Source organism: Panulirus ornatus, chromosome 55 (assembly GCF_036320965.1).
Source record: "Panulirus ornatus isolate Po-2019 chromosome 55, ASM3632096v1, whole genome shotgun sequence".
Taxonomy (NCBI): domain Eukaryota; kingdom Metazoa; phylum Arthropoda; class Malacostraca; order Decapoda; family Palinuridae; genus Panulirus; species Panulirus ornatus.
Genome location: NC_092278.1, coordinates 31,748,945 through 31,763,125, shown reverse-complemented (window position 1 = coordinate 31,763,125; position 14,181 = coordinate 31,748,945). Strand labels below are relative to the sequence as shown.

Genomic DNA, 14,181 nt, shown 5'->3' with positions numbered 1-14,181 from the left:
CGAGATAATGTTCTCGACTTCCACACATCCTTCAAGGCCCCCAGAATTTTCGCCCCCTCCCCCACCCTATGATCCACTTCCGCTTCCATGGTTCCATCCGCTGCCAGATCCACTCCCAGATATCTAAAACACTTCACTTCCTCCAGTTTTTCTCCATTCAAACTCACCTCCCAATTGACTTGACCCTCATCCCTACTGTACCTAATAACCTTGCTCTTATTCACATTTACTCTTAACTTTCTTCTTTCACACACTTTACCAAACTCAGTCACCAGCTTCTGCAGTTTCTCACATGAATCAGCCACCAGCGCTGTATCATCAGCGAACAACAACTGACTCACTTCCCAAGCTCTCTCATCCCCAACAGACTTCATACTTGCCCCTCTTTCCAAAACTCTTGCATTCACCTCCCTAACAACCCCATCCATAAACAAATTAAACAACCATGGAGACATCACACACCCCTGCCGCAAACCTACATTCACTGAGAACCAATCACTTTCCTCTCTTCCTACACGTACACATGCCTTACATCCTTGATAAAAACTTTTCACTGCTTCTAACAACTTGCCTCCCACACCATATATTCTTAATACCTTCCACAGAGCATCTCTATCAACTCTATCATATGCCTTCTCCAGATCCATAAATGCTACATACAAATCCATATATATATATATATATATATATATATATATATATATATATATATATATATATATATATATATATATATATATATTTTTATATTTTTTTTTTTTTGCCACTGTCTCCCGCGTTTGCGAGGCAGCGCAAGGAAACAGACGAAAGAAATGGCCCAACCCACCCCCATACACATGTATATACATACGTCCACACATGCAAATATACATACCTACACAGCTTTCCATGGTTTACCCCAGACGCTTCACATGCCCTGATTCAATCCACTGACAGCACGTCAACCCCGGTATACCACATCGCTCCCATTCACTCTATTCCTTGCCCTCCTTTCACCCTCCTGCATGTTTAGGCCCCGCTCACACAAAATCTTTTTCACTCCATCTTTCCACCTCCAATTTGGTCTCCCTCTTCTCCTCGTTCCCTCCACCTCCGACACATATATCCTCTTGGCCAATCTTTCCTCACTCATTCTCTCCATGTGCCCAAACCATTTCAAAACACCCTCTTCTGCTCTCTCAACCACGCTCTTTTTATTTCCACACATCTCTCTTACCCTTACGTTACTTACTCGATCAAACCACCTCACACCACACATTGTCCTCAAACATCTCATTTCCAGCACATCCATCCTCCTGCGCACCACTCTATCCATAGCCCACGCCTCGCAACCATACAACATTGTTGGAACCACTATTCCTTCAAACATACCCATTTTTGCTTTCCGAGATAATGTTCTCGACTTCCACACATTCTTCAAGGCTCCCAGAATTTTCGCCCCCTCCCCCACCCTATGATCCACTTCCGCTTCCATGGTTCCATCCGCTGCCAGATCCACTCCCAGATATCTAAAACACTTCACTTCCTCCAGTTTTTCTCCATTCAAACTCACCTCCCAATTGACTTGACCCTCAACCCTACTGTACCTAATAACCTTGCTCTTATTCACATTTACTCTTAACTTTCTTCTTTCACACACTTTACCAAACTCAGTCACCAGCTTCTGCAGTTTCACACACAAATCAGCCACCAGCGCTGTATCATCAGCGAACAACAACTGACTCACTTCCCAAGCTCTCTCATCCCCAACAGACTTCATACTTGCCCCTCTTTCCAAAACTCTTGCATTCACCTCCCTAACAACCCCATCCATAAACAAATTAAACAACCATGGAGACATCACACACCCCTGCCGCAAACCTACATTCACTGAGAACCAATCACTTTCCTCTCTTCCTACACGTACACATGCCTTACATCCTCGATAAAAACTTTTCACTGCTTCTAACAACTTGCCTCCCACACCATATATTCTTAATACCTTCCACAGAGCATCTCTATCAACTCTATCATATGCCTTCTCCAGATCCATAAATGCTACATACAAATCCATTTGCTTTTCTAAGTATTTCTCACATACATTCTTCAAAGCAAACACCTGATCCACACATCCTCTACCACTTCTGAAACCACACTGCTCTTCCCCAATCTGATGCTCTGTACATGCCTTCACCCTCTCAATCAATACCCTCCCATATAATTTACCAGGAATACTCAACAAACTTATACCTCTGTAATTTGAGCACTCACTCTTATCCCCTTTGCCTTTGTACAATGGCACTATGCACGCATTCCGCCAATCCTCAGGCACCTCACCATGAGTCATACATACATTAAATAACCTTACCAACCAGTCAATAATACAGTCACCCCCTTTTTTAATAAATTCCACTGCAATACCATCCAAACCTGCTGCCTTGCCGGCTTTCATCTTCCGCAAAGCTTTTACTACCTCTTCTCTGTTTACCAAATCATTTTCCCTAACCCTCTCACTTTGCACACCACCTCGACCAAAACACCCTATATCTGCCACTCTATCATCAAACACATTCAACAAACCTTCAAAGTACTCACTCCATCTCCTTCTCACATCACCACTACTTGTTATCACCTCCCCATTTGCGCCCTTCACTGAAGTTCCCATTTGCTCCCTTGTCTTACGCACTTTATTTACCTCCTTCCAGAACATCTTTTTATTCTCCCTAAAATTTAATGATACTCTCTCACCCCAACTCTCATTTGCCCTTTTTTTCACCTCTTGCACCTTTCTCTTGACCTCCTGTTTCTTTCTTTTATACATCTCCCACTCAATTGCATTTTTTCCCTGCAAAAATCGTCCAAATGCCTCTCTCTTCTCTTTCACTAATACTCTTACTTCTTCATCCCACCACTCACTACCCTTTCTAATCAACCCATCTCCCACTCTTCTCATGCCACAAGCATCTTTTGCGCAATCCATCACTGATTCCCTAAATACATCCCATTCCTCCCCCACTCCCCTTACTTCCATTATTCTCACCTTTTTCCATTCTGTACTCAGTCTCTCCTGGTACTTCCTCACACAAGTCTCCTTCCCAAGCTCACTTACTCTCACCACCCTCTTCACCCCAACATTCACTCTTCTTTTCTGAAAACCCATACAAATCTTCACCTTAGCCTCCACAAGATAATGATCAGACATCCCTCCAGTTGCACCTCTCAGCACATTAACATCCAAAAGTCTCTCTTTCGTGCGCCTGTCAATTAACACGTAATCCAATAACGCTCTCTGGCCATCTCTCCTACTTACATAAGTATACTTATGTATATCTCGCTTTTTAAACCAGGTATTCCCAATCATCAGTCCTTTTTCAGCACATAAATCTACAAGCTCTTCACCATTTCCATTTACAACACTGAACACCCCATGTATACCAATTATTCCCTCAACTGCCACATTACTCACCTTTGCATTCAAATCACCCATCACTATAACCCGGTCTCGTGCATCAAAACCACTAACACACTCATTCAGCTGCTCCCAAAACACTTGCCTCTCATGATCTTTCTTCTCATGCCCAGGTGCATATGCACCAATAATCACCCATCTCTCTCCATCAACTTTCAGTTTTACCCATATATATATATATATATATATATATATATATATATATATATATATATATATATATATATATATATATATCCCTGGGGTTAGGGGAGAAAGAATGCTTCCCACGTATTCCCTGCGTGTCGTAGAAGGCGACTAAAAGGGGAGGGAGCGGGTGGCTGGAAATCCTCCCCTCTTTTTTTTTTTAATTTTCCAGTGGAGGGAGCAGAGGGGGGCGCCAGGTGAGGATATTCCCTCGGAGGCCCAGTCCTTTGTTCTTGACGCTGCCTCGCTGATGCGGGAAATGGCGAATAGTATGAAAAATATATATTTTTTTTTTTTTTTTTTTTATACTTTGTCGCTGTCTCCCGCGTTTGCGAGGTAGCGCAAGGAAACAGACGAAAGAAATGGCCCAACCCTCCCCATACACATGTACATACACACGTCCACACACGCAAATATACATACCTACACAGCTTTCCATGGTTTACCCCGGACGCTTCACATGCCTTGATTCAATCCACTGACAGCACGTCAACCCCTGTATACCACATCGCTCCAATTCACTCTATTCCTTGCCCTCCTTTCACCCTCCTGCATGTTCAGGCCCCGATCACACAAAATCCTTTTCACTCCATCTTTCCACCTCCAATTTGGTCTCCCTCTTCTCCTCGTTCCCTCCACCTCCGACACATATATCCTCTTGGTCAATCTTTCCTCACTCATTCTCTCCATGTGCCCAAACCATTTCAAAACACCCTCTTCTGCTCTCTCAACCACGTTCTTTTTATTTCCACACATCTCTCTTACCCTTACGTTACTTACTCGATCAAACCACCTCACACCACACATTGTCCTCAAACATCTCATTTCCAGCACATCCATCCTCCTGCGCACAACTCTATCCATAGCCCACGCCTCGCAACCATACAACATTGTTGGAACTACTATTCCTTCAAACATACCCATTTTTGCTTTCCGGGATAATGTTCTCGACTTCCACACATTTTTCAAGGCTCCCAAAATTTTCGCCCCCTCCCCCACCCTATGATCCACTTCCGCTTCCATGGTTCCATCCGCTGACAGATCCACTCCCAGATATCTAAAACACTTCACTTCCTCCAGTTTTTCTCCATTCAAACTCACCTCCCAATTGACTTGACCCTCAACCCTACTGTACCTAATAACCTTGCTCTTATTCACATTTACTCTTAACTTTCTTCTTCCACACACTTTACCAAACTCCGTCACCAGCTTCTGCAGTTTCTCACATGAATCCGCCACCAGCGCTGTATCATCAGCGAACAACAACTGACTCACTTCCCAAGCTCTCTCATCCCCAACAGACCTCATACTTGCCCCTCTTTCCAAGACTCTTGCATTTACCTCCCTAACAACCCCATCCATAAACAAATTAAACAACCATGGAAACATCACACACCCCTGCCGCAAACCTACATTCACTGAGAACCAATCACTTTCCTCTCTTCCTACACGTACACATGCCTTACATCCTCGATAAAAACTTTTCACTGCTTCTAACAACTTGCCTCCCACACCATATATTCTTAATACCTTCCACAGAGCATCTCTATCAACTCTATCATATGCCTTCTCCAGATCCATAAATGCTACATACAAATCCATTTGCTTTTCTAAGTATTTCTCACATACATTCTTCAAAGCAAACACCTGATCCACACATCCTCTACCACTTCTGAAACCACACTGCTCTTCCCCAATCTGATGCTCTGTACATGCCTTCACCCTCTCAATCAATACCCTCCCATATAATTTACCAGGAATACTCAACAAACTTATACCTCTGTAATTTGAGCACTCACTCTTATCCCCTTTGCCTTTGTACAATGGCACTATGCACGCATTCCGCCAATCCTCAGGCACCTCACCATGAGTCATACATACATTAAATAACCTTACCAACCAGTCAACAATACAGTCACCCCCTTTTTTAATAAATTCCACTGCAATACCATCCAAACCTGCTGCCTTGCCGGCTTTCATCTTCCGCAAAGCTTTTACTACCTCTTCTCTGTTTACCAAATCATTTTCCCTAACCCTCTCACTTTGCACACCACCTCGACCCAAACACCCTATATCTGCCACTCTGTCATCAGACACATTCAACAAACCTTCAAAACACTCATTCCATCTCCTTCTCACATCACCACTACTTGTTATCACCTCCCCATTTACGCCCTTCACTGAAGTTCCCATTTGCTCCCTTGTCTTACGCACCCTATTTACCTCCTTCCAGAACATCTTTTTATTCTCCCTAAAATTTACTGATAGTCTCTCACCCCAACTCTCATTTGCCCTTTTTTTCACCTCTTGCACCTTTCTCTTGACCTCCTGTCTCTTTCTTTTATACTTCTCCCACTCAATTGCATTTTTTCCCTGCAAAAATCGTCCAAATGCCTCTCTCTTCTCTTTCACTAATACTCTTACTTCTTCATCCCACGCATATATATATATATATATATATATCCCACGCATATATATATATATATATATATATATATATATATATATATATATATATATATATATATATATATATATATATGTGTACGTGTAGGAAGAGAGGAAAGTGATTGGTTCTCAGTGAATGTAGGTTTGCGGCAGGGGTGTGTGATGTCTCCATGGTTGTTTAATTTGTTTATGGATGGGGTTGTTAGGGAGGTAAATGCAAGAGTCTTGGAAAGAGGGGCAAGTATGAAGTCTGTTGGGGATGAGAGAGCTTGGGAAGTGAGTCAGTTGTTGTTCGCTGATGATACAGCGCTGGTGGCGGATTCATGGGAGAAACTGCAGAAGCTGGTGACGGAGTTTGGTAAAGTGTGTGGAAGAAGAAAGTTAAGAGTAAATGTGAATAAGAGCAAGGTTATTAGGTACAGTAGGGTTGAGGGTCAAGTCAATTGGGAGGTGAGTTTAAATGGAGAAAAACTGGAGGAAGTGAAGTGTTTTAGATATCTGGGAGTGGATCTGTCAGCGGATGGAACCATGGAAGCGGAAGTGGATCATAGGGTGGGGGAGGGGGCGAAAATTCTGGGAGCCTTGAAAAATGTGTGGAAGTCGAGAACATTATCTCGGAAAGCAAAAATGGGTATGTTTGAAGGAATAGTGGTTCCAACAATGTTGTATGGTTGCGAGGCGTGGGCTATGGATAGAGTTGTGCGCAGGAGGATGGATGTGCTGGAAATGAGATGTTTGAGGACAATGTGTGGTGTGAGGTGGTTTGATCGAGTAAGTAACGTAAGGGTAAGAGAGATGTGTGGAAATAAAAAGAGCGTGGTTGAGAGAGCAGAAGAGGGTGTTTTGAAATGGTTTGGGCACATGGAGAGAATGAGTGAGGAAAGATTGACCAAGAGGATATATGTGTCGGAGGTGGAGGGAACGAGGAGAAGAGGGAGACCAAATTGGAGGTGGAAAGATGGAGTGAAAAGGATTTTGTGTGATCGGGGCCTGAACATGCAGGAGGGTGAAAGGAGGGCAAGGAATAGAGTGAATTGGAGCGATGTGGTATACAGGGGTTGACGTGCTGTCAGTGGATTGAATCAAGGCATGTGAAGCGTCCGGGGTAAACCATGGAAAGCTGTGTAGGTATGTATATTTGAGTGTGTGGACGTGTGTATGTACATGTGTATGGGGGGGGTTGGACCATTTCTTTCGTCTGTTTCCTTGCGCTACCTCGCAACCGCGGGAGACAGCGACGAGGTATAAAAAAAAAAAAAAAAAAAAAAATATATATATATATATATATATATATATATATATATATATATATATATATATATATATATATATATATACATAAATGCCCATACACGCACATATACATAAATATACATATCAACATAGCCATACATATACACACACAGGCATATACACATACACACATGTACATATTCATACATGCTTGCCTTCATCCAATCCTGTTGCTACCCCGCCACACAGGAAATAGCATCGCTACCCACCGCTTCAATGATATAGCACCTGGAAAAGAGACAAAATAGGCCACATTCATTCCCACTCAGTCTCTAGCTGTCATGTGTCATGCATTGAAACCACAGCTCACTATCAACATACAGGCCCCACAGACCTTTTCATGGTTTACCCCAGACACTTCACATGCCTTGGTTCAGTCCACTGACAGCATGTCGACCCCAGTATACCACATCATTCCAATTCACTCTATTCCTTGCACGCCTCTCACCCTCCTGTATCCTCCTGTATGTTCAGGGCCTGATCACTCAAAATCTTTTTCACTCCATCCTTCCACCTCCAATGTGGTTTCCCGCTTCTCCTTGTTCCCTTCACCTCTAACATATATATCCTCTTTGTCAATATTTCCTCTCATTCTCTCCATATGTCCAAACCATTTCAAAACACCTTCTTCTGCTCTCTCAACCAAACTCTTTTTATTTCCATACATCTCTCTTACCCTTTCATTATTCACTCAATCAAACTGCCTTACACAACATAATGTCCTCAAACATTTCATTTCCAACACATCCAGCCTCATCTGTACAACCCTATCTATAGCCCATGTATCACAACTATATAACATTGTTGGAACTACTTTCCTTCAAACATACCCATTTTTGCTCTCCGAGATAACATTTTCTCCTTCAACACATTCCTTATTGTTCCCAGAGCCTTCGCCCCCTCCCCATCCTGTGACTCACTTCTGCTCCTATGGTTCCATCCGCTGTTAAGTCCACTCCCAGATATCTAATACATTTCACTTCCTCCAATTTTTCTCCATTCAAACTTACATCCCAATTAACGTATCCCTCAACCCTACTGAACCTAATAACCTTGCTCTTATTCACAATTACTCTCAACTTTCTCCTTTCACACACTTTTTCGACCTTAGTCACCAACCTTCGCAGTTTCTCACCCGAATCAGCCACTAGAGTTGTATCATCGATGAATAACAACTGACTCACTTCCCAGACCCTCTCATCCACAACATACTACATACTCGCCCCTCTCTCCAAAACTCTTGTATTCACCTCCCTAACCATAAACAAATCAAACAACCATGGGGATATCACTCACCCCTGCCACAAACCAAAGTAACTTACCTCCCACACCATTTACTCTTAAAAACTTCCACAAAGCATCTCTATCAACCCTATCATTATAATCATACAAAATATAAAATTTTCAACAACCTACCTCAATAGCTGAATACCAGATATTCAACATTTCACTATCTGATGCATCCTTAAGTCTATCAGTCTTAATATTCACGTGCATATACTTTGTGCATGTAAATTATGATGAATAAATCAATATACTTGCACCACATGAAATGCTTCTGTTATAAAACTTCTGCACACTAAGAGCAGTCTGTATATTCTCTTGTTTTGCAATGATAAAAATATTCTCCCTCTCCCTCTTTTCTTGTCAGCATAATGAAATTACACCAGGGAAACGAGCCATAATCTTGTATACTTGGCTGTGCAGGTCAAGAAAGTCTAAAAGATATATCTCTAAGACATATCTCATGTTGCACTGGAGGTATCAGAAAGATTAAAATGAAATACCAGTTCCAAACACATTAACTTTTTCAATTCTAATAATGAAACTTAATTGAGTGGTAAAGCATTCCACGGCAGAATTATTTTTTCCATGCCATTAGTTAAAATGCTCCATAATAGGTCGACAGGTATGCAAATGTTTTTTCTAATCATGGGGTTTTCCTTCAAGTGCACTAAAAAAAATCAATCTCTCATCAATCTGGATATGCCATGAAAAATTCTTAATCATTCCAAATAAAGTCTTTAACTGATCACTGATACTTAAGCAATGTCAATCAAATGTTGACTTTAATATGAAAGGACAGTTTGAAATATGGTTATCAGAGACCAATTTACCTTCCTACAGAAAATGAAAGCAACTTGTAATCATTTGTATATACAACCAGTGTAAATTATAAAACTCTGTTTAAACAAAATGCTTTACCTGAATGAAAATAAGCAAAACATTTAATTGCCACGAAAATATTTTTCTTCTGGGCAACAGCTAAATATGTCTTACTACTAGCTGCAAAAGAGCTATTCTATATGCTCACAAAATTCACAGGAATAAAATATGTAAATCTCATTTTACAAAGAAATGGAAAGGGGATATCAATCATATGTCCAGTATTCTTGCTACAGTGTAACTGTATTACACATATCTCAGTACTTTATGCTACATTTTTCCATAATTAACATCCTATGCTTAAAGTTTAAGTGACACCTATCACAGGCAAATGCTTTCCTTGTAAACAAATACACTGCATTTCTCACATGGTGAATGTGCACAGGTAAGGAGATTTTAAAAAGGGTTGAGGTCATGGGGTAAGGAAGGTGGGCAAGATAGGTGTCCAGCCAACTTACCGATATGGCAGGAAGAAACATTCCCACAACATAGAGCACCCCAGTGCTCACTGTGGAGTCCTTATAAGGGTAACGCAGGCTTTCGTCGTCGCAGTTAAACCCACGCTCAAATGGCTTGCCCAACAGAAAGAACAGAAGGATAGGGATGGCCACTGGAAAACAAGAGGGACAGAGGGGACAAAAAATGAGTGAGGCAGCGCAACATTCGCTAGGTCCGCAGCATGCATGGCATCCTCCCCAGACACCTACTGTAAAGTGTGGGGTTCAAAGCTGTACACAGGGATCACTTCATATTAGTTTTCCTCATACCCCTCTGTCCTCTGATTAAACTAGCAAGCAGCAAGTGAGTCCTCATGGTGCAATTCATTAACTGTTATCATGGTAAGTGATCCTCTACATTTTCAAGAACAGCAAGAACAAAAGGGCACAAAATAAACTGGTTCTAATGACTAAAGCAGCAAGGTTAGGAATTTTTGATATCTTACTGCAATCAATACTTCAAAAACACAATATACCACAATGAAGATTAAGTGTGCACTTAAAACATTTTAAATGAACTAAGCATTTAATTACATAAAAAATATCTTTTTCTTTGAAATCATAATCATCCAAATTACAACAGAGCAGAGGATTGTATTCCAGGGCCATTGATATAACAATCTTTGGACTGTAAATGCTTTCCACATATCAAGCGTCTACCTGGGCAAATCATAGAAGCACTTGTTAACAGTAAAAACAGTGGGTTGGAGAGGGGTTGGAACAGGGAAAGGTAGGGCATGTGGATCTTAAACACTGGTGGGAATAACTTAAACACTGTTTAGAAGCCAACTGCTCTGTAAAAGGCAACGCAAATCATAAAAGTACATTAGAAAATTTCTGCTATAGACAAAATTGTAATCACAAAGCTAAGAATATTGAGGAAAAATGTATCAAATATTTTAATAATAGAACCCCTATAACAACATGGGCACAGAACACTGGCATTTATTACCACTTTCTTCTGTCTAACTATATTCCCTATATCTGGTAAAGCTGGGTAGACATACTTGAAAATATTGCAGAAGCATAAGGGATTAAATATTTTGGTTATTACTCATAACAAGTCCAGGTACCATGATTAGTAGCAGACCAAAGAAATTATAAAGGTAACAGGCATGCTTATTAGTATGGCAATTTAATAAGCATCCAAATCTAGACAGGAATCAATAATAGTAATACAGCATTAACTGGCTACACAATAAAACAAGGAAGGCTCCCAGGAAAAATGCTATTACCTGAGAACTGTGTAAGATCTGGCCATACAGCTGCTAATGACCTGCTGTGGTTCAATTCTCAATTCACTTAGTTTTACGGCACCTTAATATTAACAAGATCTAATTCATCATCTCCAAGCCTTTGATATTAAGATGTGGCTTCAAAATCAAAATCACCAGATAAACTTTCCTGCCTTACCAGACCTACAAATCAAATGTAATACAATAAAATACTTTCTTGCAACCTGAATAATAGCATTTACAGAATATTTATGTCAACCATACAAATCAACACTTAATTCTGGAATTAGAATTACCTTATATCATCAAATGTAAATGCAAACATGTTGAGCTAAGCCTCTTTGTATGTCTTGTGCCAACAGTTAAAACCATATAAAAAAATCAGTAACAAAAGATAATTGATCACAACTAAGAGAACCTTCTAATATAAGCAGATTTATCGACAAAAAAATTAATTACATGTGTGGCTGAATCATATCATCTATCTATCATTATTGACTCCATTCTTAATTCCATGGGGAGATTTACACACATAAAGGATTGCATCTTTTGAGGGAAATAATGATCAAAATTTGGGTTAACAACAGTATATGCTGGCTACAGGCAGGAACACCCAATTTCCTTGACTTACTACTTGTTACCCTGTCTCATTTCATCATACTGACATCTAACAATGTGATATTTAAGAGTTACATATCTTTACCAGAAAGATAAACCAGGAAAACTGTTAACAGCAGGTATTCAAGACCAGTTATAGCTGTAATAAGAACTCAGGCCAAACTGACCCTTCTCTTTTTGGATGATCCCAGCCTATCATAATGTATACAGCCTCTTGTGTCAATTTTCAGTAAGCTGAAACTAAAGAAAGTCCCTGTATGAAACGCTCACAACTTTTCTGAAATATTTATAGTACACGATGATTTTCTGAATCTAAATCAAACTAGCTACACACAAAAATAATACATTGTCATAACCTACAGTGTAAAGAAATAAAAAAAGGGGGAACCAGTTTGTCAAACTATTTAAATTTCTCCTATGTAGGTAATAAGGATTGTAGACATAAACACCTCTCAGAAAAAATGGAAACCTAAAAATCTTAATTCTGTCTGACTGATTTGATTTTGCGGATCTTGTAAAGCACTAAAACCTAATGCTTACTTATCACCTTTTAGCTTAAATAAGATAATGGAGAACTTAAAATCAGTTAAATAGAACTATATATTTTGACTTTCTTCAAAAGATATCCAAAAGCCTATGGAAGAAGTATGGAAAAAATATCATTAGCACTTCTAATCAAAGAGGTCATGAGAAAACTACTGTAACATGATGTTCATAGTTATAACATCCAATCATCTAAAGCAATACCATAAGATCTAATTAAAGCAGCTGCATTTCTGATCATTAACTTAATATCTCTTATGAGAACTTAAAGTTTTTAAGAATCATACTGAAAAGAAAAGGTGTGCATTTTCTACTAGCTTTTTCATCCGTTGTATAAAAATACCTACTTAGCCACATATACATATCTTTTACTACATGCACGAACATGGCAGAGGATAATAAGGGACTATTTGAAAGCCAAACGTACATTTCACACACATCATCAAATATCTGAAAGGTTTCACTAAAACAAAAAAAATCAAAATCCTTATCCATATTTCATGTTTCTTTCTAGCATTCTAAGTCTATGGTAAACTGTTTGGCTAAGTAAGAGAAAGTTAGCATGACTGGATTCCAATATACTAGACTTGATACATTTTCTTATATAATGTGACATAGACTGTCTATCTATACCTCTGATGCCTGTTCCCTTCAGGAACTCCCATCAAGTGGGTGGCCATGGCAAAAGTCTCCACTTATCCCTCTCTGTACATGCCTCCCTCATATACACCATTCTACACACTTTTCCTGTTTCTCTCCCTCCAGTGCTCCTCCACCCAATTTGTCCATGCACAGGTAGTCTTCTGCTCACACCAACCCCTTTAATTGTACTATCATACACTCTCCTTGTAAACTCCCACTCTTGCATCCTTTCCATGTGCCCAAACCACCTCATAGTATTATGTTTCACCCATTCCACCACCACAATTCATTTCTTTTGCATTCCTTGCCATACCACATCTCTCATACACTCTGTCATTTCTTTCATCATTCCATCTAGTCATGCCATATGCTTTTCTCATATAGCTCATTTCCATAGCCTGAATTCTTGACCTCTGTGCCTCACTCCACATCCATGTTTCAGCTGCACAGGTCAAGGTTGGGAAAACTATGCTGTCCCTTAATCCTCTCTTCACTTCCATAGTTACACCTGTACCCTTCATTATTATATTAAGGGACCCAATGACTCTTCTACCTTGAACTCCTCTCTCCCTTATCTCTCCTTCCATATCACCATACTTACCCAGGAAAGCTCCTAGATACTTAAATTCCCTCACGTCTTCCAGTCTTCCCCCTCCCCCATATCCAAAGCACAATTTAGTGCACTTTCTTCTTTCACTCAATATCGTTTTAAAAAAAATCTAAACTTTCACTCCGTATCCATTCAAACATTATTACTTTACTTTTACATGCATTTACCTTCAATCTCCTCTGTTTACACGCATCATTAAAACACACTTACAAACTTCTGCAGCTCCTCTTCACTCTCAGCAAAAAACACAGTATCATCCGCACACATGTTGCCATTAGCCACCATATCTCATCATCACATTCTGTCTCTGCACCCCTTTTCCCTAGTTTTGCTTTCATCTCTCTTATCATTCCATCAATATATATATATATATATATATATATATATATATATATATATATATATATATATATATATATATATATATATTTTTTTTTGCTTTGTCGCTGTCTCCCGCGTTTGCGAGCTAGCGCAAGGAAACAGACGAAAGAAATG

The 14,181-nt window shown here is 39.9% G+C and overlaps 1 protein-coding gene across 3 annotated transcripts in view; it reads right to left on the bottom strand.

Annotated features, from left to right (window-relative positions):
• Positions 1–14,181, bottom strand: part of LOC139765646 (putative phosphatidate phosphatase) — a 224,089-nt gene that overhangs the window by 137,880 nt on the left and 72,028 nt on the right. Inside the window, exon 2 of one of the 3 annotated variants that reach the window (XM_071693340.1) lies at positions 10,000–10,151. The exons of the other annotated variants lie outside the window; for them this stretch is intronic. Coding sequence (XP_071549441.1) covers positions 10,000–10,151 — 152 coding nt within the window. The remainder of the gene's footprint in view (positions 1–9,999; positions 10,152–14,181) is intronic. 3 annotated transcript variants of the gene reach the window in all.